Source organism: Gekko japonicus, unplaced genomic scaffold, assembly GCF_001447785.1.
Source record: "Gekko japonicus isolate JY-2015 unplaced genomic scaffold, Gekko_japonicus_V1.1 scaffold383, whole genome shotgun sequence".
Classification (NCBI taxonomy): domain Eukaryota; kingdom Metazoa; phylum Chordata; class Lepidosauria; order Squamata; family Gekkonidae; genus Gekko; species Gekko japonicus.
Genome location: NW_015164193.1, coordinates 978,661 through 1,003,688, shown reverse-complemented (window position 1 = coordinate 1,003,688; position 25,028 = coordinate 978,661). Strand labels below are relative to the sequence as shown.

At 44.2% G+C, this 25,028-nt stretch overlaps 1 protein-coding gene across 1 annotated transcript in view; it reads left to right on the top strand.

The window, feature by feature from the left end:
- DST (dystonin) overlaps positions 1 to 25,028 on the top strand; it is a 484,671-nt gene that overhangs the window by 132,651 nt on the left and 326,992 nt on the right. Inside the window, exon 6 of the mRNA XM_015408298.1 lies at positions 2,179 to 2,345. Coding sequence (XP_015263784.1) covers positions 2,179 to 2,345 — 167 coding nt within the window. The remainder of the gene's footprint in view (positions 1 to 2,178; positions 2,346 to 25,028) is intronic.

Sequence of the window (25,028 nt, the reverse complement as noted above, 5' to 3'; positions counted from 1 at the left end):
AAGTGTAGGCAGGGAGGTATGGCAGCTCCATAGTTCCCTATGGAGTACCCCTCCACACACATAAGGAACTACCAGGCTGGTATCCGTTTTAAGGCCTGGCAGCCATTTCGTCACAAGCCGCACCAAAAAAGAACCACCTACCTAGGTGGTTCATCCGGAAAGGCAAGTGCGGCCGTGGGATCGCCGACACATCTTTCTGCCGGTGCATCCCCGGGCCCTGGCCGAACTGCGCATGTGTGAGCATGAGCAGTTCGCCAGCCTCCCCCTCCCACCGTTGCTTTCTCCCCGGCATCTGATCGTGCTGGGGAGCAACGGCGCCGCGGCTCAGGGGATCCATGGGATCCCGCCGCGGCGTCTCTAGTTTGGTGCGGCTTTTAAAAGCCGCACTTTGGCCCGTTTTTTCCCTGCCGTGTGGCAGGGACCTAGGTTGACCATTGCTTTGATACAGCATGGCTACTCTCATGTTCTAAGTGTTGGGACACGTGCATACTAAAACAGTGTGATCTCACAAGACATACGAACCAGCTGCACAGTTGCACATAATATCTTCCTAGTTTTCATCATTTTTGGCATGTTTGAATTGAATGGAGGGATCCGCCTGCAATTATTGGTAAACCATTCTGTGAAAATCTTGATGTGGTATGGTCTGTAGGAAGGGTACTGGTTTTGGTGATCCAGATCCTTCTTTAGTTTAGCAGAGTGCACTTGGCTTAACACAGCAGTGCCTTGTCCCGAATCTACCATGCGCTTGCAAGACTACAAAGTTACACAGAGCCACGTTTCAGTTTGAAACAAAATAATCTACTTTATTCTAGAAATACATGCTTGATAGTGCAGGGCAGAGATATAGAGACAGTGCCTATCAATGTTCCCTCTAAGCCGTGGAGTCTTGTGAGCAAAAATTCCACTTTGTGAGCGACTGGCATCAAAGTTGTGAGCGAGCGACTACTGCATAAATTAGGTTACTCTGGAGCCCTCCTTCATGAGCTAAGACAAAAATGTGTGAGCCGGAGGCTAAAAAACTGTGAGCTAGCTCACACTAACTCAGCTTAGAGGGAACACTGCCTATGCTATCTAACTAGGAGATGGAAGTGGATGTTGAGAGGCATCTTTCTTCTCCATCTTGTGTGCATGGAAGAGAGAGAAGAGAGAAGAGGAGATGGAAGGAAGTTGCTTTTCCCTAAAGAGTGTTAATCTACACTTTAAATGGATTCAGTGACAGCAGAGTTAACAGGAAGATGCTTAGTGTCTGCCTATCTGCCTGCAACTCTGTGGTCACTTGCTTCTGGAAGCTGAGACACTGAGACGTTTCTGCACAAACAGGTCTCCCCGCTCCTGCATTTGTATTCCTCCACCTCTTTCACTTGTTTCCTCAGAGGTATTTGCAGTCTGAGGTGCAAAAACACAGTTTGTCCTCTCTTGTGACGCAGCATCAGACTTCCCTGCTTCTGGGAATTCCCTTGCTGTGCCACAAGAGGAAGCAAACTGAGGAAAGAGGTGGGGGAATACAAATGCAGGAGCGAGGAGACCCTTTTGTGTAGAAAACGTTTGGGACATAGCATCTGGTACTTCTAGCATGGTTTACACTAGGCTCTGTATAACAGAAAGCATGACAAACCATTTGGCTTCCCAAGAATGCTCTTCCATTCTGCTTTACCTGATGTTGCTACTTTTTTTGTTTCCAGTGTCTCACTGTTCCAAAGCTCTTTGCCAGTAAGCTCCTTACCTTCTGCTTGCTGGTCAGTGTTTGCTGTGTTTTTCTGATCAGTATACAGATCAGAATTAATAAATTATCCTCCCTACCTTCTTGGGAGAGGATTGTTCAGTGTTCCCCATTCGTTTGAAACTTGCTGAGGTTACTTTACAGAACCATCAGCCTAGACGCCATTGCATTTTCTGTTGGCCACCCAAAGACACACTTCAGTTAATGGAGGTACCTGGTTTACAGCTGAGCAGAGGTCCTTGAATTAGTTCAACTGTATTGGTGTGACTCCTGTTGAAATAACTGTTCCACTCTGTGATGTTGTCAAAAAGGGCCCAGGCTTTTACTGGTTGAAATCTATGCCCTCCTCAGTTATGGTCAAGTTAATTGGGATTGATGGGGGATGATGATGTGTTGCTTCCTTTTTATTCTTTTGATCTATTTTAGTTCAAGCGATTTGTTTTATTTCAATTTAGATTTCTGACATCCATGTTACTGGGGAGTCAGAGGATATGTCTGCAAAAGAGAGATTGCTCCTGTGGACACAGCAGACAACGGAGGGTTATTCTGGAATTCGTTGTGAAAATTTCACTACCTGCTGGCGAGATGGGAAATTATTTAATGCCATCATTCATAAATACAGGTAATTCACATGCTTGTTTGGATTTTGCTAAGAGTATATATAGGAATGTTTAATTTTTTTGTTTAAACAAATGTACTGAGAGCTATATGCATTATAGTTCCAAGGCCTGTGATGCCTGCTTATTGGGGGTCTGCATTTTTGACTACTTACTGTACATCTGACTGGAAAATCCTTTCCCTTCTGAATTTGTGGTAATCAGTTTCTTTTGTTGTGTGTATAAGTTTATATGTATCCCTTTATTCTACCCTTCTTTTGTTTCACAGTCATTGCCGAAATATGCTTCATAGTGTAGCATATACTTCATATGTAGCTTTACTGCAAGAGTGCAGAAAAATTATATAATATGGAATAGTAGACATAGGGAGCAATCCGAAGAAAGGCTCCTCAGACGTTGATCCCAAGAGAGTGTTATTTATTATTTTTCTTAATGTATAGCCTGCCTTTCTCACTGAGTTACAAGGTAGATTATAAAATATAAAAAAACAGTTCAATCAGACACCATAAAACAACCAATAAAAATGCAATAGGATTAGGATTACAGAATTAGAAAACAATACAAACCCTAGAACTGTCTATCATGGCATACCCTAGTGCAGAAAGTGGGTGACAAAGGCAATGCAGTAAAAGCAAAGTGATAGCTGCAATAAACATTGCAGTAGATTACAATCCATAGTCATCTTCCTGAGAATTTCATCTTTCTTTCTTTCTTTCTTTCTTTCTTTCTTTCTTTCTTTCTTTCTTTCTTTCTTTCTTTCTTTCTTCTCACAAGTTTCTTGCTTTTATGACTGTGAAACATGCTTGAAAATGTACAGGCAATGTCTGCGGAGATTTCAGAAATCCTAGAGGTGAATCAACAATAGTGCAAGATGCTGGAGGTATGAGGGTTTCACTGCCCAGCAGGAGGGAAATAACCCTAGAATAAATTATGCAAAATCGGAAAAACAGCATAAGCAATATTCCACAAAATTTATGTCGGTCAGAGATGTCTGATTTCTCCTCATGAATGTAAAATTCTAATTGTGTATTTACACTGGCATATGTGCATAGGCTGGGACTTATAAGATAAGAACACATTTTGTGCAGCTTGGAACTTGAAGTACTTGCTTCCTCATCAGATGACAGGATAACAGAGATCATGTTCATAGGGGTGAGAAATTTTAAGATGTTGGTTGTCTGTTCAGCATCTGCAGACCAATGAGTCTGTTCTCTCACTTGCTGTCATGTGTAAAATGAGTAGGACAGGTGAAAGGTGTCAACTTTTATGGGATTATGCGTGTCTTCCGCTTTTAAGCGCCATAGAGGGACAGGCCAGAGAGTTGTTAAGCCTACATGTCCCATTGCTGTACCAAAGCCTGGCCTTTTCTTTATAGTGGTATTTATGTATATGCAGTCAGTGAAGCTGAACCCTTGAATAAGCACTCTCCTTCATTTCTCCTGGTTCTTGCGCATCTTGACACTTAAATGTAAATTTATAGTATATATAGATAAAGGCATTTGATCTTTCTGAAAGATCAGGTAGTGTTTGTTATGACAGGAATGTAGGATACCTTGATTAACACTCAGGGAAGCCCTGATCTCAAATAAAATATTATTTCCTGGGAACAGAGCAATAAACTGAGAGGAGATAAGCTTTCTTTAAGGAGACAAATAGGCAGGAGGGAGATAAGCATTTCCCCATCTGCCAGAAAGGGGCAAGCTATTTGGATGTCCTGAGTTGGGTCACAGATGTGTGTCTTAATTTGATTGGCGAGAAAGTGCAGCGTGCTACATGTGGGGTCTCAAACTCAATTTCATGGTAGGTCAAAGGGAAAATACCCCAGTGGAGACAGGAAGGGTTAAAAGGTCTGGACACCCTGTAAGAGGTACACAAGCCAAGGACCATGGAACTGGGTGGGCATGAAGTCAGTCTTGACCAGCCTTTATTTGCAAATTGTCAGTGGGCTTGTGTCCATCCATGGATAGGAATGCTAACGTAAAACCAGTGAGTGTACAACTTAGTTTCGTGTTTTTATTTCTTTTCTTAGTTCTGTAACCCCCTGTAGTATTTTGATTCAGTTTCCCAGTGCCCTTGGGCTCTAGTAAACTGATATTATACTTTGTTAAATAAAGACCTTCTCCGTTAAAAAATCTCAGACTGCTCTCAAAGATCTCACCCATGGTGCCTGACTTGTTCATCCACGCATCAACTAGAAACTCCTAACTGGGCTGCAGACAGTTACCTGGCCAAAGGAAGGTGTGTGTGAAGCAGTTTGCATGCCCAAATGCGCACACAGACACATACAGAAGAAGAGATAGAGAGATAGGCTCTATATGCTCTCAAGCTGTGGATAGAGAAAGAAAGGGTAGAGCTTGAGTGGCGGTGGCTACTGGGGGGAAGCAAGCCCTCTCACACATGCAACTGATCCCTGCTGTCTTTCTGATACTCTCAGATGAGAACAGGGTGGAGGGGTGAGAGAGATCGTGTGTAATTACCTTGCTAAGGAGAAATGGAGAGAGAGGTGGGGTATATAATGAAGTTGTCATGGCTCAGGTGGGATGTCACCTGACATTGCCACCACTATGGATTTAGGATCTCTTTAGAAGGCCCAGAGTACCCTCCCAAGACCTTCAGACTTCCCTTTTGGCCGAATAATAGGCATGAGGACCAGGCAGAGTACAACAAGGAATAGGTTTATTTTATAGGAGGTCAAACAACAAGGTGCAGAATAACAGTAAGTAGGTGAAAAGAAATCAAATGCCCTAACTCATCTAAATATATACTGTCCCTAGCTCACTATCTGCAGTGGCCTTAGACTACTCACCCTTCCCTCAGGATGGGTTTCTTCCTGCAGCAGCCTTCCTTCTGGCTCTGCCCTCTAGGAAGAATACCAGCTTTTCCTGCTGCTCCAGATCTTTTCTTCCAAGCCCTCCTCTTTTCCTATTGGTCAATTTTGGCTTCAAAACCTCTCAGGGGCTTCTGGGAGTTGTAGGCCCAGCCTCACCTACTGCTAGCGAGGCTCCCTGGGCCTAGTAGGCCTTTGGTGGCACAGCCCAGATCATGACAGAAGTAAATAATAATGAGCCCCAGTATATTATCACTCTTAAGCACATGCTTACTGCAAAAGCTAGTGACATTCCCCCCTGGAAATAATTATTTTCTGTCTTCTCCTGTGTTTCCCACCTGTTGCTTTAGCACCACCACCTTCAAATCTGGACGCAATACAAAAAACTGAAAAGCTTAGAAGAATTGTAATATAAGCTGCAAATTGGATGGGGTAAAACAGAAGTGAAGGTGGTAGAAATAGAACACTCTGTGGTGACTGAAATGGCTAAAAGGTTAGGAGGTAGATTAATCAGAGTCATCTAGGGAAAACTTTTTTACTGACCATAGTGGGGAACACGATGCTGGTCTGAATTATTGTACTGTTTGCACCCCAGCGCCAAGGGGAGGGGTGAGGTGGGGGGCCAAAGGCAAAGAGGCCCTCCATGCCCCACCACATGTTAACTCCATTTACATTTCAGCTGAAATAATCACCCATACACAAAGTTTTCAGAAAAATATGGAATAAAATTGGCCACACTTTATTGGTTACAGCTGTAGTTTGCTTTGGCACACCGTGAGATACTGGCTCTAGTTCATCGACTGACCCGCCTGCCATTCAATGATTCACTGGTAACCTTGGGATGACAGGTCTATGGATTCCATAAGGGCAGATGTCCAGAGGTAGTCTCCCCTGCCACCTGAGTGTGAGGGTAATCCCCCGCTGATTCCCTGGGCTGGGCATACCACTTGACCCTCACACCAAGATCCCCAAACTCAGGAAAATGGGCACGCAGGACGGCTTTCTTGGTAATGGATCCGGCCCCATGCTGATACTGCCACAAGAGTCATACTGTATCTCCTGGTATACTCTCACAAGCCAGTTATGCTCCTCTGACAGTTTTGTTCTTGTGGTGCTCTCAGGTCAGTCCAAACATCCAGTTCACAGGCTTTTCTGGTGGCAGGGCACTTTCCCTAGCTACAATTAGGCATGCATGCAGGACAGCTCTGTTTCAGAAGGCATTTCCAGGAGGGTGAACGGTATAGCAGATTGAACTGGTTTTTTTTTTTTTTTAAATCTGTGCATCTATTTAAAATTGAGCATGAATGGACTTTTGTGTTTCGTGTTCTTGCAACTTGTAGTTACACTGTTAGCCTTGTTGAGTCAAAGGAATATGGGATATAAATCCTTGAAATGAACAAGACTTCAGTCTGGTCTGACAAGGCTTTTCTGGTCTTCTGTCCTGTTACACTTTGTAAATAAAGCCTGCTTAAAATGTGATGCTGGAAGTGAGAACATATGAAGCTACCTTATACTAAATCAGACCCTTGGTCCATCAAGTTCAGTATTGTCTACTCAGACTGGCAGCAGGTCTCCAGGGTCTCAGGATTGAGACCTTTCACATCACCTATGACCTGATCCTTACTGGAGATGCTGAGGGTTGAACCTGGGACCTTCTGCATGTCAAGCAGATGCTCTACCATTGAGTCATGACCCCTCATATGTTCATGTATTCAGTGTTATACTGGCTACATGAAAGATTGGCATTCTCACATTTAGTTTCTGTGTGGCAAAACAGGCTTATGCTTTATTCGTGGCACGCTGCTGGTTTTGGGGTTGTACCTGCATACCCTGTTGTACAAGTGATGCCACCTGGGTGAACTTCAAACCCAATAGCTTATCTCATATCATGACTATAGCAGTTGTGCTGCATACTAAATTCCTATTTGCTGCTGCTACTGATCAGGTTTTTGGCATTTTCTGAGAACATTAGAATGCATTTCTATGGAAACCTTTTTACTATGTTAAACTGTAATTTTTGCACTTCATAATCTTAATAAATGACATACTTCCTATTTGTAGGAGGAGTGCAATATTTGAGATAGCTAAGTGACATAAGCAGATCTTGCAGTGATAGATCCCATAAAGTTCAGGTTGGGTGGCCTGGTATTGGTCCTAGGAAAAGTACATTAGGACTGCCAAAAGGCAAAGGCTGGTTTCTTGGACTTCCTTTGGCTAAAGTTCTGTCCACAAGTGGGCTCTCTTGTGCTGGCTTTGCATAGCCCTGGAGCCACTTAAGGTTCTGGGAAGACTATTCCTTTTGCTTGTGGTGTGGAATTCATCCCTGAGAATTATGAGAGGTTTAAGTATACCTTATACTGAATCAGACCATTGGTCCATCAAGTTCAGTATAGTGGGGAGAGATCATGCAGAACAGCCAAAAAGCAGGCAGAATGTTTGCATGATGTTAACAAGCTCCTTTGAAATTATGGAAAACCAAATGAGAATGAGTTGTTGTTTGCTGTCTATGGCCTCTTCTCATGCAGTGGGGACCAGCAGTCATACTTGTCCACATGCACTGAAATGTGTTGCAGGGATTCTTACCTGAAGTGTGCTTTGGGGTATATCCAGAGGTTGTTTGTTGCTTTTTATAGTTTATACTGATAGGCCTCTTTTTAAGTATTTAGCTCCTAAAGCAGTTTATAACACATTTAAAACAAATTACCAGTATTATTAAAATACAGGGTTGTTGTTTTTTTCCTTTTCAACCTCCCTGGTACTCTAACCATGATGCCATGCTGGTTCTCAACAACTGCATACTTACACAGATTTAAAATAGTAAATGATGCATGTGTGTGTGAGAGAGGGGTGGGGAGTCTATTTTTCAAGGGACATTTTTGAGTTACAACAAGTTTTACCCACCAGTAGAGTGTAGCTGTTAATTGCTTAATGGTGTAGCTAGTGCAGATATGACATAAATTTCACACCTCTTAGGAGTGCCACTTCTCCTGTGGTCCAGGAGTGGGGCAGTCCTTCAGACTCCTTACTCCTGGGAATAGCTTCTCCTCTCTGAAGGCAGGGCCGGCAGACTCTTTAGTCACGGAGTGGAGGGGCTTGACCCCTGTAACCCAGTCTCTCTGGCCCTGCCTTCCGAGCAGGACGTTGCAGACATTGCTCCATTGGAGCACAGTAATTAGAATAAGAAAGAAGAAGGAAGAAAGAAGAAATCAGATGGAGAAGGGCAGGGACAGGTAGCTTCATAGTTCCTCTGTTCCCCCTCCCCCCCACTTCCTTCTGGCCATTTACAGCTGCGGGGAAAGTGCGGCTTTCTTCGGAATGGCGTCGACGGACCTGGGAGAACCCTGGGGAATTGCGACGCTGATGAGACTCCTGTTAGCACTTCCAGTCCAGGAGGGGGGGACTGGTCTATGAGCCTCCACTCTCTGCCCATAGGGGAGCCTAGGAGTGAAGCGGTAAGAGTCTCCAGCATTGGCGAGGCTGCCGCAGTTGCGCCAGAGAGCCCTCGCCTGCTGACTACAATCGGCTCCTTGTTCTTACAGACATGGGAGACGGATTCCAAGTCCCAGTCCACGATGGTGTGATAAGCAGGGAAAGGGACCAGGAGGGCTCCTTCCCAAGGCTGACCCAATGCCCCCCCATGGATTACAGGGGGTAGAGGGAAGGTACTGTGGTGACTGGGGCACTGGAGAAGAAAAGGGTTCTGCTCCTTTACTAGCGCAGTAATCCCCCCCCTTCCAGGCTAGCTTACCTTGAAGCTTGGAGGTGAAGAAAGAACTTGGGTGGGAGACCACCTGGGAGTTTTAGGGTCATTAGGTATAGTTAACAAATACCTCCCAACCTGGGGTTTGTTCAAAGCCCCCCCCCCCAACTTTGCAGGGCCATAGAAAGCCTGGGCAATGGGAAATAAAGGTGGGAAGCAGCCATTTTGGGGACAAAGTTGTTACTTTCACTTTCAGGGAGAGTACTAAACAGCTACTAAACAGGATCCTCCACTTCTCTGGAACTGGAAACTGAAACGTACTTTTGACCTGGCCGAGTCTCCTAAATCAAGTACAGGAACAGTCTTTTGGGGAAGAGGCCCAATCTAACCTTCTTTCATGGTTGAGGAGGAGAAGGAGGTGGTTCCTGTGGCCCAATCTAGGCTTTCCCCATAGGAACTCTACAATAGACTCCTTCCAAAAGTCATTAGGACACTTGAATTAGCTTACACCCCAAAAGAAAAGGAGGAAGATGATTCCGGCTTTCCTGTAGCATCAGACAAAACCATGCCCAAAGCCAATGCTAAAACAGTGGGGGTACCAATGCCAGGAGCCTTTTATAATGTTATGGAGGCAGAGTGGGAGCACCCAGCTAAACCTAAAGCCACTCACCCAGTATTTGGGAAGTTTTATTCTCTGATAGCAGAAGCTTCAAAAAAGCTGAAAACTGCCCGTAGTAGATGTCCCAATTAATAGCCTGGCATCCATCTCGGTTCTTCCTATGGGGGCGGATGGGCTTCCAAAAGAGAACAGTGACAAGTGCATAGAACAAGCCCTAAGGAGATATTTTGAAGCATCGGCTAATGCTCTATGAGCTTCTGTTACAGGGTCCTTGTTTGCCAGAGCAGCATATGCATGGTCTTCTGATCTGGCAAAAGCGGATAGTGGCATTCTTAAAGAGCTAAAGGATGAGCTAAAGAAGATTGCTCTTGCCACGGCCTTTGCAGTAGATGCCACACTGGATGCAGTGCAACAATCAGCCAGGAGCATGGCTTGCAGTGTCACGGCAAGATATAACATCTGGCTGAGGAGCTGGGATGTGGATCCTTCAACACGGGCTAAAGTGGCAGTGGTTCCATTCAAAGGTACCAACCTGTTTGGAGAAGTTCTGGAAAGGTACCTTATTGAAGATAAGGATAAAAAGAAGGTTAGTCCCTCAAAGAAGAGGGAAGGATGAGACAATATCTTCAGTCCTTTTGGGATTCCAGAAGAGAGTCCAAAACTGGCAATAATAGATCTTACAAAGATAAGTGGCAACCCAAGTCCAAAGACGGCAGATCATGCTCTTTATCCATGAAGCAATCCCACAGTGGCAAGAATGCAAAGAAAGGACCCCAGGCATAACTATGCCAGAAACAGGACACAGACAGGCGTCGGGGGCTGTCTTCAGCAGTTTGCACAAGTATGGCAGAGGATGGTCATTGACAGATGGGTTCTGGACTCTGTCACAACAGGATATTCCCTAGAATTTTGGTCACTACCTTCAAACCGCTTTATGGAGCTACCAAAGAACAGATCCAGAGTGAAACACAGACAACTGGAAGTCGCCGTTGCCCGTCTGCTCGAGATAGGTGCAATAGAATCAGTCCCATTCCTGGAGATATCTCAAGGGGTCTACTCAGTCTTCTTTACCGTAGCAAAGAAGAATGGGGATGTAAGAACGATTTTGGACCTAAAATGGATAAACAAGTGGGTAGTTAACAGAAAGTTCATGATGGAAACAGTGAAATCCATTCTGACCTCCATACATAAAGGGGACTATATGGCGTCCATAGACTTATTGGAAGCTTATCTACACATACCAATTCGGGAAGCTCATGGCAGGTTTCTTTGATTCGCCTACCACGAAGACCATTACCAGTATTGGGCACTTCCTTTTGGCCTGAAGTCCTCACCAAGGGTCTTCACCAAGGTCCTAGTGGCCCTGGTTGCCTACCTCAGAACCAAGGGGGTATCACTGTACCCCTACTTAGGCAATATATTAGTCAAGGCCAACTCATACAATCTAACGGTAAAGTTACTGGAGATCATGATGAAGGTACTCAGGGTTCGTGATCAACTTGGAAAAGAGTTCTTTGATACCGTCTCAATCCATACTTCATCTGGGAGTGCGCATCGACACAGTGAGGGACAGAGTGTTTCTATCTCAAGAGAGACAACAGAAACTAATACAACTGACACAGGAGGTCATGCTTTTACAAAGAGTGGAAGTTATGATGCTAGGACGACTCTTGGGGATGCAAGTATCATGCCAGGAGGTGTTACATTGGGCCAGGTACCACGCATGTCGTCTACAACGCTTTCTCCTCCCCTTTCAGGACTGGATAGCTCAAAAGAGGCCCAGAAAGGTGGACCTTCCACAGGTAGTGAGACAACAGTTAGCTTGGTGGCTGGAACCAAACAGCTTCTCAGAGGGCATGCCACTCAGGGAGCCGATCTGAGTGGTAATCATGACGGACGCAGGCCTGTTTGTTTGGGGGGCACATATGAAGGGGAGAATGGCACAAGGCACTTGGAGCCTGTTGGAGAAGTCCAACAGCATGAATCTGCTGGAGCTAAGGGCAATCAGAATGGCTCTGGAGAAATTCCAGGGAGAAATAGTAGGCAGTCACATATTTGTCCAAACAGACAACATAACAGCAAAGGCTTATGACAGCAGACAAGGTGGGACACACTTTAGATGGCTGCATGAGGAAGCAAGCCAACTGGTGAGCTGGGCAGAGACACACATCCTGTCCATAAAAGGCGACACATGTGGCAGGTCAGGAGAACACTGTGGCCGACTGGCTGAGCTGGCAGTGGGTTGATCAGTCAGAGTGGATGCTCAACAGAACAGTGTTTGGTCAACTCTGTCACAGATTCAGGACACTGGAAATGGACCTATTTGCCACAGAACAAAATCGTCAAACAAGAAACTTCATATCAAGACTAAAGAATCCTCTGGCAATGGGCACAGATGCACTACATCTCGAGTGGCAAAAGACACTATTGTATGCCTTCCCACCATTACAAGTCATTCAAAGAGTGGTCCAAAGAGTTATAGATCAAAAAGCAGAGATCATTCCAGCGGCCCCATTTTGGCCCTGTCGGGCCTGGTTTCAAGATCCGAAGAGACTGTCGGTGGGGGAACTGTGGCATCTGCCTCCATTGGCGGATCAACTGACAAGGGGTGGCGGTTCATCCTTAGCCAGGGTCAGTAAGTCTCACAGCCTGGAGGTTGAGTGGCAGCACCTGACAGAAATAGGCTACCCACAGGGGGTGATTAAGCCCATGTAAGCGGCCAGGAAGGGTTCTACCAACAGGGTCTATAATAACACATGGCAGGTGTTTCATTCTTGGTGCACAGGGAGGGGCACCTGTGGGTGAGGTTCTGTCTTTCCTTCAAGAAGAGTTGGAGAAAGGACTTAGCACAAGCACCCTGATGAGGCAGGTGGCAGCTATCTCCACCATCAGGGGAGCTAGGAAAGGTAATTTATTAGCTAGATACCCTCATGTTAAAAGGTTCCCAAGGGGTACATCCCTCTTGAATCCTCTGCAGGCACATAGGTTTCCAACTGGGAACCTCAACATAGTCCTCAAGGCTCTATGTAAGGCCCCCTTTGAGCCTATGGCAACATGTGTCTTAAAGGAGCTGACTTTCAAGACGGTCTTCCTGGTGAGCATCACTTCATCACGGAGGGTATCGGAACTGAGGGCCCTCTTGATGGACAGTGAACTATGTGTCTTCCATAATGACGTCCTCTGTACTGATCCAGCCTTTGTCCTTTGTCCCTTCTACCTGGATAGGACAAGGCACGTGAGGAGCACTGACTCCCTATTAATCTCTTTCAGGAAATCGTCCCTAGGTAGGAAGGTTTCTTCTTCCTCCCTAAGTAGATGGATTCGAGGGTGCATATGTTTGGCTTTAGGGCTAGGGGTCTGGAGCAATGCTCCCTCTAAGCTGTGGAGTCCTGAGCAAAAATCCTACTTTGTGAGCTCCTGGCATTAAAGTTGTGAGCGAGTGATTTGACTACTGCATAAATTAGTTTGCTCTGGAGCTGTCCCTCCCTGAGCAAAGACAAAAATGTGTGAGCTGGAGGCTAGAAAATGGTGACCCAGCTCACACCAACTTAGCTTAGAGGGAACACTGGTCTGGAGCCTCCCCAGGGGGTTATGGCCCATTCCCTCAGAGGGGCGGCCACCTTGGCAGCCTGTAGGGTTTTTCCATCACTGGAGGTGGTCTGCAAGGCAGCTACCTGGAAATTGGTGCACTCCTTTATGATGCACTATAGGATAGACAAGATGGCCTCGGCGGAGGCTGCCTTCGGCCATAGGGTATTACAGCACACCTTGTAGATGGGGAAGCAGTTGAACCCACCCTGGAGGGTACTGCTTTTTCACGTCCTAGGAGTAAGGAGTCTGCACAACTGCCCCACTCCTGGACCACCGGATAATGGAAGATTTGTCTCCACTTCCCGTGAAGCTTCCTTCTCGGTGGTCCAGAGTGGGGCAGTCCTGCCCACCCTTGTGCACGGGGATCGCTTCCTTCATCGCTTGGGGTGTTGTTTTTTCCATTCGTGTACAGACAGGGATTAGGGGTTGGTTGACCCTAGCCGGTTCCATTGGGGGACGGGTTATTTCAAGTTTTGTTGGAAGGTTAGCTCCCTGTTGTGAGCGATATGTTGTCAGTTTCCTTTTCAATGAAGGGGAATGGCGGCTTGGAAAATGACTGGGTTACAGGGGTCAAGCCCCTCCCCTCCGTGACTAAAGAGTCTTCCAACCCTGCCTTTGGAGAGGAGCTATTCCCAGGAGTAAGGAATCTGAAGGACTGCCCCACTCTGGACCACGGTAAGTGGAGACAAATCTTCCATTCACATTGATATGTTATCAGTGCAATCCTAAGAAAAGTTGCACCCTTCTAAGACCATTGAAGTCAACATGGTTAGAAGGGTATAACTCTCCTTAGAACTGTATTGTAAACGTTGGTGATGGGACATTTTTCCACCTCATTGTCAGCTAGGCTGCCATATGGTTTATAGGCCTGGTGCTTGCCTGCCTGACCTCTGTACAAGCTGGTGCCACATTCCTTCCCTCTCCTGCTTCTCTCATTGTTATCGCTGACCTTGTACTCCTGTCTTGCACTCCTGTCTGTGGAGTGTCTCCACATTAATTAACCGTGGGACTAGTTTCGTTTCTCAGCCTCGACCATTGGTTATTCTTTCCCGCCCGCGGGAAATGGGCCGATTGGCTCACAGGTTTGGGGGGGACCTGTTGAATCCTCTATATCACTATATGCTTATTCTATATTCGTCATTCCTAACAGTGACTGTGTTACTGCAACCATCGTACTAACAATAAAGTAAAACCTTTCTTGGAAGTGTGTGCTCTGTTGTTTGGCTTTGGGTCCTGACACTCATAATTAAATACACACACACACAGTGGATTGCTACTAACACTGTTATAATTGTGTTACAATCTTGTATCCATGCACTGCATATCTTTTCACTTTCTGTGTGGAGAAGGAACACTGCATTCCCTTTTTATATGCTGTCATTTGTTAATTGTTTTACATTTAATCATGCTTAGCACCACAGGGTAACTAAAGTAGTCACTTGTTTGCTGTGGCGATTCTTATTTTGTGAAAAAGTTCATCTTAATGTTTGCACTAGCCGCAGCATCAGGGAGCTTGTTGAATATTTGGTGGTTAGGAGGCTGATGCATCAATTTTCAAGAACACCTGCTGCCTTGAGAGGTGACTACCTGAAAAATCACCTCACATTGGGACAAAAGAACACTTTTCACTCTCTGATGGTTCTCCATTCTGTTTAACATTATACCACTTTAAACAGTAAGGTGATTCTGATATCATTTCAAAAACTCTAAATGCATCTTTTATTTCTGTGGAGCTTTCTCTAGTGGTACCTTACAATCATATTTCTCAAGGTTTGTTTAAATTAATGGGACTTCCCAGTGACCAAAGTGTATGAATAATAAAGCTTCTGCATAATTTTTGTGAAAAATCCCACTTTTCTCCTCAGAAATATAAGTGAATAGGAGAATGGTTTAAACATTGTGTCTATTTAATCATTTGTGACTTCTCAGCATTTGTTGTGTACAGTATTTCATTGGCATATGAAATTCTCAAAAGGCAAGGCAGAAGAGATAGCTTGCAAAGTTCCTTCTTTATTATTTAAAAGAGCAGTTACTGAAAACACTCCTTTCTATGTGATTGCCACATCTACAAAATCCAAAAGGATTTTCGTTTAGTCTCGAGTGATCAACAAGGGTGAGCCATAGCCCCCCTCTCTCAGGGAGGGTTTGCCTGAAAGTTACTTCTTGGACTAGACTAGACTAGAAAGGAGGCAAGTCTGTGTCCCACTCTTCCTCCATGTTCTTCTTCCCCTTCTGTGTGGACAAAGCAAAATGCTACTTTTAATGAAATATAGGAGCTTGCAGGACAAGAAAAATTACAGTTCAGGGAGAGCCTGGATATAGATGAACAGGCTGCACTTTCTAATGAGGAGAGGGGGAAGATGAAGAAAGAGCTAGGGTTGCCAGGTCTGGCTGTGGCGGGGGATGGGGGGGATAGGGTGCTGGATCCAGGTTGGGAAATTCCTGGAGATTTGGGGATGGACCCTGGGGAGGACAAGGACCTCAGTGGGGTGCAATACCACAGAGTCCACCATCCAAAGCAGCCATTTTCTCCAGGGGATCTATCTCTGGCTGGCAGGGGGAAGCCCTGCCCACAACAGTGACCACCAGTGGCCACCACTTTCCCTCCCCTCCTGTGAGATTTAAAGGGCTCTCCAGCTGATCAGCAGCAGCACACGGCCCACTGATCAGTTGGAGGGCCCTTTAAATCTTGCAGGAAGGGAGGGAGGGGGTGGCTGCTGGCCGCATTCCTGAACTCCAAGTGGCAAATTCGCTGCTTGGAGTTCAGGCACGGGCAGCCCCTGCTTGCAAAAAATAAATAAAAATTAAAGGGAACGCTTCCTCCTCCTTCTCTTCCTCCTCCTCCATATACAAGATTGAAATTCATTTCCTCTCACGCTGTATTCAGGAATACACATCTTAAAATTCAGGATGAAGAAAACTGAAATTCAGCACCAGAAATTACTGTTCTGATCCATGAAAAGTTCAGTTTTGCAAGTTATGTGAATTATGCACTTTAATAGAATGTCCCCTCCCTTACTTCGCATAATTTATTACAGTTAATGAGGAGGAGACACTAGGAACTTTTTCGAGCACAGAAGCCCCACTCTTGGAAACCAGCCACTGCTCTGACTTAATACATTTCAGCACATGTTAAAAAACATGGCTCGAAACTTGTTCTTGTTAGAATGAAAACTAAGATTCTCTGGAAGCTGAGAATGTGCACCCAGCTCTGTATTTTTGTTGTTCAGTTGCACAGTCGAGTCCGACTCTTCGCGACCCAGCTCTGTATACTGGGGGTTTTCTGCCATACACATGATTGTGTTTATAATAGAAGAATAGGAAAAACTGAACAAGAGACATTGAACTACCTGGTGACACTAGGGAATACATTATATGTAGGAAATGCAGAAATATTTAAAAGACAGCACACCCTGGACTATTGTGCACAATTTCTGGCACAACATTACAAGGATATTGAAAAGTCTGGGATTGTTACCCAGAAAAGCTAATGAATGATCGAGAGCTTTACTGGCTGTGTCTTTGAGCAGAGGTTAGGAGAGGTCTCAATTGTACTAGAAAGGGAGTGTTGGAGACCAGTTCAGAGCCTTTTGAAAGTGCTGGGAAAGCTTCTTTTGACTTGAATAGGCTCTTTAAAAGCTTGAGCGGTATGTGTGGGGAGGGGGGGGAGGGGGGGAGGAACAGTAGCCACCACCAAAAAGAACAGGAAGAAAAGCTAACAAAGGCCTCATAGAGAAGTGCAAAATTTTGTGTCACAGATGATTTCATGCAACAAATAACAACCACGTGAGGTGCCAGATGATTTTTTTAACACAAGGTAGAAGAACAAGAAAGAAATTCTAGGTGGGGAAGATGTTTTAGATACGAGCTTTGCTTTGGGGCAAACCAGTATTCAGTCATACAAAGCAGTTTGCTCTGGAACGTCTGTTTCATGCTGAGCTACAGGATGAGTGTTGGCATACATTGCACTGCAGCAATGTCAAAACATGTTTCAGGAGATCAGGACTGAACTTGAATGCATTCCTTGAGGATAGGAGAAGCACTGTGCCAACATTTGCCGGAACATGTTGCATCCCTCTAGCTATGAATTGGAAAGAAACAAAACATTACTAAGTGTCAAGCTTTGAATTGCTTTGGGATATGTTTGAAATCAAGACAAAGATTATTTGCATCTGCTAGTTTCTGCTTGCCATTTTCCAAGTGGTAGTTTACTGTTGCCTTTCTTCGGGGGAGGGGGGGGGATAAAGCTCTGCCGGGGGAGGATAATATCAGTGTTTCTGTTATGCCTCACTCTGCATAACATAAGTGTTTTGTGAAGTTCCTAACATTTGGTATAAAGAATTTGCAGACTGAGGAAAAAGAAGATCTATCAGATTAATTCAAAGGTCTTTATTGGACTCCAGTTTCAGTTTTTCACATAGGTGTTGCCATCCTAACAGTATTTTAGCTAGTGGGCTGACGGACAGTGTTTTCCTTTAGGCTTCTCAGTGAACTCATGGCAGAGGTGGGATTTGAACTGGAGACCTCCCAGATCACAGCATATTCTTTTAGTTACTATGTTTTGCTTTTAGTTGAGAGCAGCAATGGGAGGTTAAGACTTGGAACCCTCTCTGTTTTTCTTCTGTAGCCCTCACATACCCTTCCCTGCCCTCCTGTGCGAGAACAGTGGTGTGACCAGCAATGTAGGTTTATATCACCGTCTTGATGGGTTTTAATTTCTTGTTACTGTCAGTAATTTTAATTACATATCAGTGTATTTTTAAATGTCTGAAATGTTGTTAATTGCCTAGAGTCTGCTCTTCAGGGTGGGTGATTCATAAGTTTATTAAACTAAATAAACTCTTGGGGGTTCTCTTTATGCTACATCTTTTAAAACATGATAAATCTTTGTTCTCAGTCCCTTTTGTAGCACTGGATATTATCCAGTGAACATTAAGCAGGGCTTAAAAAGGTAAAGGTAAAGGTTCCCTTGCTCGAAAGCCAGTCGAATCCGACTCTAGGGTTGCGGTGCTCATCTCCGTTTCAAAGCCGAAGAGCCAGCGCTGTCCGAAGACGTTTCCGTGGTCATGTGGCCGGCATGACTAAACACTAAGGCGCACGGAACGCTGTTATCTTCCCACCGAAGTGGTCCCTATTTATCTACTTGCAATTTCTTGCTTTCAAACTGCTAGTTTGGCAGGAGCTGGAACTAGAGACAGGAGCTCACTCCGTCTTGCGGCACCCGGGTCTTGAACCACTGAACTACTGACCTTCCACAGCCTGCAGTTCAGCGTCTTAACCACTTGAGCCACCGCCTTCCCCTAAGCAGGGCTTAGGCTGCCTTGATTTCAGTAGCAGAATTCGAGTTCCTTGACTTTCATCTACTGAAATAAATGGGGCTAATAGGGTTGCCAGGTCCAATTGTTGTGCCGGCAGGGGGATGGGGGGGCATTTCGGGAGTGGGTGGGGTCATCGTGTGATGTGCCTATGTCACCCAGAAGTGACATAGGCATGCCGGTGACATCAGGGGCGATGCTCTGGTTTTGGGACAAAAATACTGTAAAATCACCCTCAAACTGTAGAGTTCTTTTGTGGTGGGGGAATTTCCTCCCATGGTCAGCTGGCTGCCAGAGGCAAGAGCCCACGAAAGCGGGGATCCCCCACCCCCACCTGGGGAATGGTAACCCTAGGGGTTGATAGTATTTGTCTTTGGCTAGATTATGCCAGTGATCAGTATTTTCAGGTACTGGCAGCTTCAATGACAACTGTACTGCTGGCTTCATTTTAATATTACTGAGGCTGTCCATAAACAAGACAGTATATTAGGCTGGCTTGTGCTGGGCCTTAGATTCAGTCACATTTCATTCAGTCAGTTAGTACTTTGAAGGGGGACTGGCATAGGTTGCACTCCACCCGTTGCAAGATAGAATTCTGGGAGATGTCAACTACTCCTTAAACAAACAGTATTTTAAGTTAATTACTTTTCAGAAATGGAGTTACTTTAAGGTAACTATATTGACGCTATAGAATGGAGTTATAACTAAATTCTATATGGCATTCAGAATACTAAATGGAAAGGGTTACATACAAGAGAAGATACACCAGTAGAGTTTGCTTGCACACTGCTTTGTGGCAGTGTGCTTTGGCCTTAGCAGGTCAAATCGTGACACAGTCAGCTAGGAAGAAGAGGCAGTATAAATAGTAGGCCTTCTGGTGTGCCAGCCCCGTTGCTATTTGAAGGGTCCTATTTCTAAAGAACATGAGCCATTTATATTTCTTACTTCTCTTTACATTCATCCAGCATCAGGGGATGTGGATAGGTGGGTATACATAACATAGAATCTAGAAGGATTCTTTTTCCCACTTAGGTTAATGTTCTCATTAGATAGACTAAATGTTAAGGGAGAGAGGATGGCCCAGGCCAGTCTGATCTCAGCAGATCTTGGCAGCTAAGTAGGGTTGACCCTGGTTAGTATTTGGATGGGAGACTACCGAGAAAGTCCAGAGTTGATGCAGAGGCAGGCAATGGCAAACAACCTCTGAATATCTCTTGCTTTGAAAGCCCTACAGGCTTGTTATAAGTCGCTGTGAATTGATGGTACTTTCCCCCACCAGATACTGGTCATAAGCAGTATCAGAGGTCAGATACTGGTCATATGCAGTGTTCCCTCTAACGTGAGTTCGTGTGGGTAAGATATTATGGGTAAGTCCTGTTCACCTAAGTAGTGTTTCTGAATTTCTTTGGAGATTTCCACTCTTTTATTTAATTGCATGTAAAAGTCTTGAATTATTTCCCTTAATCCATTCTTAGAAAATTCTTCTTTTCTCTCTTTATTATACAATGAGTGGATCATCCTTTTCTCTTTCTCTTTTCTTAACTTATGTCAACCATCTTCCTGGTTTATTGGCATTTTCAAAGTAATCCTGTTTAGCAAATTTAATATTTTTGCCATTTATTCTGATAAGAGTAGGTTGAGTTGATGCTGTAGTATTTTAATTTTCATCTTTAATTTCTCATTCGAAGGATCCAACTTTAATTCTTTCTCTTTATTCGGAATAGCATCCAATATATCTTGAAATGTCCTCATTCTTTCTCTTTTCTTTCCTGCTGCAAATCTAATTGCCAGTCCTCTAAAAAAGCTTTGCTTGTGTCCCAAACTATCTTCATGGATGTTTCTCCATTCATATTTTACTGAAAAACGTCTTCATTTCTTTCTTAGCCATCTCTAAAAACTGTCCATTTTAAAGTAATTGTGTATTCAGCCTCCATCTAAATGTTTTTGGATTATCTTTAATCCTCAATAATAGCGGGTTGTGGTCTGCAAAGGTTTGTGGCATAATGCAAGGCCATATGCCTATAGTCTTTTCCAGTTGGATTTCTAGTTCTCCAAACATCAATCAATTTGTATTCCTCAGACAATTCTAAAAAAGATCTTGGAAGTAAACCTTTGGAGGTTTTAATCTTCTTAATAGTTTTCCTGCCTAGATCTTGATCAAAAACAGAGTTAAAGTCTCCAATTATACAAATATCCATATAGTCATATTTTGTTATAGTTTCCTTCACCATTTCAAAAAAATTCCCCTGCTATTCATTCGGTGCATATATCACCACCAATAAAATTTTCTTGTCTCTAATATCTATTTCAAGTAGCAGAAGCGCTACTTTTCTCATTTTCTGATGAGAATACCAAAATAGGTTTTAATTTTTCTTTGATATATACAGCTATTCCTCTTTTCTTTACATTATCTGAAGTGGTGAATAACTTGCCAAGTTTTTTATTAACCAAATAATGTTCATCTTTACGTCTGATGTGTTTTTCTGGCAAACATATAATATCTACGTCTATCTTCTTAAGTTTTTAAAATATCTTTTGTTCTTTCTCAGGTGAATTTAGTCCATTTACATTTACTGAAAATATCTTGGTTCTTGATGGGTCCATTATAATCTATTCTTATTACTACCATTTCTATTTCTTGCTGTCATTCTTTGTGGTCTACCTTCCATGGGTGGTTTTTTTAGCTGTACTGGCCTTAGGTTCTTCATCCAAGGCTGTTGAGTAGGCTGATGCTTCCTCTTCTTTCTTTGTTTCTCCCTGTTGTAAAAGCTTTCCATAACAATCCAAAAAGTCTTTTGCTTTGAAGATGGAGTCCAGTCTAAATCTTTGACATTCAAATGTGAAAAAAATTCCTTCTGGAGTAAGCCATTGAAATGTAATTGAATTTGCTGTATGTTTGGATGTCAAAAATACATATTCTTTCCTTCTTTGTCTCATTTTCAAGGGAATTTCTCTTACAATCTTTATTTCCTTGTTTTGTATTTTAACTTAAGAGTATTATTCTGTACTTCTTTCCACACACGATCTCTGACCATCTACTTAGTAAATTTCACATGTACTTCCCTTGGAAGATTATTCTTCCTTGCATAGGCAGAGTTAGCTCTATATAGAAAGTCCATCTCCCTCTCCGTTTCTTCATATTCAACTTCCATGAATTCCGCCAATCCTTCTGCCATAGCTCTGATTAGCTCTTCTCTTTTTTGTTCAGGCACGTTCTGAAATTTCAGTACATAAGAAGCAGGGGTCATTTCATAGAAAAAGAGGTGCAGGAGATCATTAGCATAACTTATTTGTATATGCCACACCCCCTGACATCACCGGATGTGTGTCAGAAGGCAACACCCACTGCTCAGGCTCCACTGGACTATTTTGGATTGCTGGCTATTGGAGGGGTGGGGAGGAACGTGCAGATCTGTCCTCGCAGAGGCAGGAGAGCTTGTACCTGAATAAAACTTGGTCTTAAAGGTGCCACTGGACTGTTTTGGACTGGGGGGCCGGGGGAGCTCTGCAACTTACTTGGCTGCTTCTTTCTCTGACTGAGGGCTGCTGAGAGCAGGGGGTGGGGCTTGTTGCATGTGCCCACTCCCTGGGCTCTTTACTGCCGGAGCTCCGCTCATGTGCGCTCCTGCGGGAAATGACCCCTGGTGTTGTGGGAGGAGCATGATATGGAATTTTAAGGTGGAGAGAGAAAGAGACCTAAACTAGTAGTCTGAATATCCCTGGCCCAAAGGATGTCCACCTAGCCTCAAGCAGGGCCAGGGCTTTTTCTGACCTGGCCCCCACCTGGTGGAACATGCCCCCTATTGAGATCAGGGCCCTGCGGGATCTTATGCAATTCCGCAGGGTCTGCAAGATGGAGCTGTTCCACCAGACCTTTGGCTGAGGCAGCTGGCATCCACATATGGCCCCTCGAGGTTGCTGTCTCCCACCCACTGATAACCGGCCATACGTAGCTACATCAATGGGCCGGATTCTCCCTACGGCAAGCATGACTATTGATTTTATATGTTTAAACATGTTTTAAATTTTATTGTATTTATCGAAATGTTGTGACTCGCCCAGAGCCCGTTTACGGGATAGGCGGGATATGCGAATAAATAAATAAATAAATATTGACAGTTTGAGATATGACTAGTGGTTGTGAAGATGAAAGAGAAAGCCCTGCAGTTGGTCAGGGAATGACACTACCACTGCAGTATAGTAGATCAGTGCCTGAAAGTGTCTTTAGAGGAGAAGTTATTTCTAGTATTCAGAAGGCTCCAGGTTCAATCCCAAACATCTCCAGTTTTGTTTTTAAAATAAGGTAGCAAGCTTTTTCCTTGTCTGAGACCCTAGACAGGCACTGCAACCCTGCCCTTCCTGTATTTCATTGCCCTTGACTGTGCTGTTTGTTTTTTGTACCCTAACGTAGTGATTCACTCATTGCATCTGAAAATATGAGTAAAGAAGTAAAATTTTAGTCTTTAAGATAGCACAAGACTCCTGTTTATTTTTGCGAGTCAAAGTAGAAAGTATGGGCCAATGGGACCTGTTTCACATTGAGGAAGCTTGGAATATTTGTAAGGCCCCCATTCAAGCCTTGCCTCACTCACTAAGTCATTGTCCCATCTCCCCCAGGCAATATGGGGAAGTGTCTTACGTACTCTAAGGTAACATCTGAAATTCTTGGAACACCTGGGAAAACTCTGTTATTATTTTCTCATTGGTGAAGTCTCTTTCATACTCCCTGGCTGTGACTGGGTGTGTGTATGTACATTACGTAATAAATCATAATGCAGAAGTGCAAACTAAAGGGAGCTAAATTTTTGCCTATAGATTTAATACAACTCCGTCTCTTTTACATGGCTTAATAGAATCATAATAATTTTGTCAGGGAAACCTCCCGAAAAGGTGGGACAGGTCTTGTCAGATGCGGAAATCTTTCCATTCATCTTTTTGTGTTTTCTTTTTTTAATTGAGAAGCACATGTTCTAGCGTGCTTTTGATTACTCTTATACATTTCTCTGCAAGAGATGAATTTCTGGCAGTCGCTAGCACCTATGTGTTATTATTCTTTATGAGTACACAGGCAAGGAATTCCTTTCACATGTGCAAGCATTTTCTAATTGCAGCAATTAAAATCCAAACTAGACTATACTTGGGTGTTCTCTCAATCTTACACTTCCAGACCTGGCTTCTTTGCTGCTGGAATATTAAAATGTATCTTGTACAAGCCCTACCTTACGTAAGTAAAGAAATACCATTCTATCACTCTTCATTTCAGTAATGTATTAGTTCATCTTCCATCTTCTAGTACAGCCCCACATTGGGACTGCACTTGTGCAGGCCTGCTGCGGACATTTTCTTTTGCAGCTCAGTATAAGAGCTCCAAAAGGGGGCACACCGCCCTAGTGGAGCCGGCACATGTGCAGGTTTTCCTGCCACATGCATCACGTGCTCTGGGGTGGGCACCCTGTCCCCTTAGTTCCATTTTTGTCACTGCAAGGATAGGACAACTTTCTTATGAGACATGTTGAATACTCCATTACTTTATCATCTTTCAGCTAGAATTCCTGTTGGTGTTTTTCTTCTTCTCTGAGAAGAAACTCTCCTGTGAAGACAGATTTCCTTTTGGGAAATTTGTTCATGCTTGTGGTCCCTGCCATGGTGGCCAAGTCACTCTTTTAAGAAATTTGCAAAATGCGCTACTAAGATGATGCATAGTGTCCCATAATGTGGCTGGGTGCCAAATTTGCCAACATTATACACTGATGGCCTGCTCAGATAGAACCTCACGTTTAAAGGCAGCATTTGGTGAGAAGGCGCTCTTTGCCTCAGTTTCAGCCAAGTCGGTTCCACTATTGGGAACCCTGGCTTCCTCTCTTTCCCTATACTAGGCAGGGTGTTGGGGAAAATTTGAGCAGACAGCACATACTTTATTGTGATAGCATCCTTTTGGCCATGCCATATTTGGTTTGAGGAGCTGCTACATCTAATGAGAGGGAATTTTATTTGCCTTTCTCAAAATGTGAACCTGTTAGGTCAGGGCACCCTGATACGTCCAGATGTACTGCACCTGCACCCAAAGGCTTGGAGAATCATACCTTAAGGCCTTTTTATTTGCCTTTCTCAAAATGTGAACCTTTTAGGTCAGGGCACCCTCATACGTACTGCACCTGCACCCAACGGCTTGGAGAATCATACCTTAATGCCTTCCTTCACCCAAGTGGATTTCAAGGTCTTGTTACAAGCATGCAAATCATCCACTAGATATGCTTACAGAAGAAAATGGGATTATTTTCGGTCCTGGATATCTTCTAGAGGGGGAAGTCCTTCCTCCTTTCCATTACCTGTCATTTTAGAATATTTGCTACATTTAGTCTAGCTGGCACAATGCTTTCTGAAGGGACTCTCTAATGTCTTTCCCCCTGCTCCCAGGATCACCCCAGAGTGGTCACTGCCTCATCACAATCTCTAGGTGCGTGGTGGTGGCCATTCACTCCTCTTACTCAGCTGCAGGGAAACAGTGTTCTCTGGATGTGACAGCACATTCCACCAGAGTGCAAGGTGCTTCAGCTGCTTTCCACTGCAGGGCCCCTCTCCCAGAGAGATGCAAGGCAGCTAACCAGGCAAAAGAAGATACTTTTGTTAGACACT